The 2111-nt window shown below is 40.3% G+C and overlaps 1 protein-coding gene across 1 annotated transcript; it reads left to right on the top strand.

Annotated features, from left to right (window-relative positions):
* LOC119654109 (pickpocket protein 28-like) lies at positions 1-1679 on the top strand. The gene is made up of 7 exons (XM_038059272.1): positions 1-77; positions 192-411; positions 474-678; positions 756-895; positions 945-1075; positions 1146-1389; positions 1445-1679. Exons 1-7 carry the CDS (start codon positions 26-28, stop codon positions 1677-1679), a joined length of 1227 nt encoding a protein of 408 aa, XP_037915200.1. The 5' UTR covers positions 1-25.
* Positions 1680-2111: the final 432 nt, after the last annotated feature.

The following is a 2111-nucleotide window of genomic DNA, read 5'->3' as shown; positions in this document are numbered from 1 at the left end:
TTCAATTTTACAAAAGCATTTCATAATGTTATCTACAATCCGAGCAGAGACAAATTTGACAATCTTTCCAGCACTGAGTAAGTCTTACTACTCTATGTCGTTTTTATTGACTTGAAGTTTAGTTTTCATTTTTGGACTATATTGTCTCAGCTATAAGTATTTGCAAACGCTCTCTCAAATATGTGATATAGATCTGGTGAACCGTCTGAAGTTCCGGAAAACCGCAAGCCCTATCGATGTGCTGGAAGTAATGGCATCACTTGCACCAACTATAAACTACACTGTGCCCTTTCTGAAGTTCAATGTATGCATATTTTTCCCAGACGGATACTTCACAACTGTCTTTACAGATTTAGGGGTATGCCATCAGTTTAACGGAATCCACCAATCGGAGTTATTGCGTTATCCAAGGTAATAAGAAACTTATTCGTATGAACCTGTACAGCTAAAACATAAGGCAACTCAATCCTCAGTTTTGAAAACTTTACATTCGCGGGTGAGGTGCAAAAGAAGTCAACCTGGAGTTTGTCTGAAGGCTACGCCAAAAACACTGACGAGGAGACTGTATACCCTCAACGAGCTCGAATTTCTGGTAAGAAAGGTGGCATATTCCTGGCTATACAAGGTCTTCTCGCTGACATTGATTATCTATGCCGAGGAGCGGTAGAAGGATTCAGTGTAGGTTAAAGAAAACATTTTGTTTGCGTGGTCAATGCTTCATTCATTCGAAATTGTGTCCTGATTAATTTTTTCAGTTGCAGCTGTTAGCACCTGATGAGTTCCCTGCTGCTCACAAGCAATATATTCGAGGTTCATTCGGTAAAGATGTTGGCATGATAATCAAACCGAGCCTAATAACAACTTCGGATAACCTCAGAGACTCGCCATGGCAAAGGTAAGCCTCTGTTTCGCTGAATCACTACTAAGTAACCTTTTTCTTCTAGTCGGCATTGCTTCTTCGCCGATGAACGCTATCTCCGGTTCTTCAAAACATACTCTCAAGATAAATGCGCTTTCGAGTGTTTGACCAATTATACCTACGCAAAATGCAATTGTGTGAAATTTTCAATGCCACGTGAGTTTCTGATATCTGGAATTCCTCAGAAACTGGTCCTTCATCAAATTTTTCTTTTCCATTTTACCAGACACCAAAGATATGCCCATCTGTCAAGCGGCTGATATACCATGCTATTACCAAGCTGAGGATGATCTGTTGCGAAATGAATTTGAGTTTGAACTGTCAGGAAAGTCGAAGGACTTCACAAGCTGCAACTGTCTACCAGCGTGCACATCCTTAAAATACGAGGTGGAAATTGGTGAGACCAAACTTTATTACGAGGAATTACTTCGTGCATTAAGGGACACAGATTACATGATCGAAAATTCAGGGTAAAATTGCTCCTGTTATCGAGCCTCTCAAATTTAATAAACACAAATTTTGTAGACTCCAAATGGGCCGCTTTTCAATTTACTTCAGACATCAAAATTTTATTGGAATACAACGTTCCATGCTTTATAGCACAACAGATTTCCTAGCTTCCTGCGGTGGCCTTCTGGGTTTGTTTTTAGGCATGACTGTTCTAAGCTTTGTGGAGATATTTTACTTTTTTACGATGCGACTTATAGCAAACCTAAGGTTGCGATGGAAGAGCCCCGAATTTAAACTCTATATCGAATAAGAATGAAACTGAATCCCCTGCCTGTCCCTGTGTGTTGCAAGACACAGGTCAACTGTATTGAATGTGAATCCTGAATGTCTAATAAATCATTTAATTCCTTAGAAAGAGTTGCTTTTAATTTTACTTTGAGCCAAAAGTATGTACATCAGAATCGACTCCCTCGAAATGATAATAATAATCGTTGGCGCAACAATCTATATTGAATCAGGGTCAGGTTAGAGCACAAGACCGTAACGGTACACTACAGGATTACAGTATGCTGTAGGAGGCAATGTGGTCAGCATTGCACTCGCCCGAGATTATTACCCTGATTTGACTCAGTTACTCATTCACAGCTGAGTCGACTGGTATCCGACGTCAGATCATGATACAAATCCCACTGCCAGCAGTGAGATTTGAACCACGACCTTCCATACGACAACCTTGTGCTCT

Source organism: Hermetia illucens, chromosome 4 (assembly GCF_905115235.1).
Source record: "Hermetia illucens chromosome 4, iHerIll2.2.curated.20191125, whole genome shotgun sequence".
NCBI lineage: Eukaryota > Metazoa > Arthropoda > Insecta > Diptera > Stratiomyidae > Hermetia > Hermetia illucens.
This window is presented reverse-complemented; position numbering and strand designations above follow the sequence as displayed.

What these genes read in the sequence shown, in the direction of transcription:
- LOC119654109 (XM_038059272.1), top strand. Translation starts at nt 26, where the DNA reads ATGTTATCTACAATCCGAGCAGAGACAAATTTGACAATCTTTCCAGCA. An exon ending in AGAGACTCGCCATGGCAAAG is followed by an intron (nt 896 to 944) that starts GTAAGCCTCTGT and finishes TTTTTCTTCTAG; the next exon opens with TCGGCATTGCTTCTTCGCCG. An exon ending in TGTGAAATTTTCAATGCCAC is followed by an intron (nt 1,076 to 1,145) that starts GTGAGTTTCTGA and finishes CCATTTTACCAG; the next exon opens with ACACCAAAGATATGCCCATC.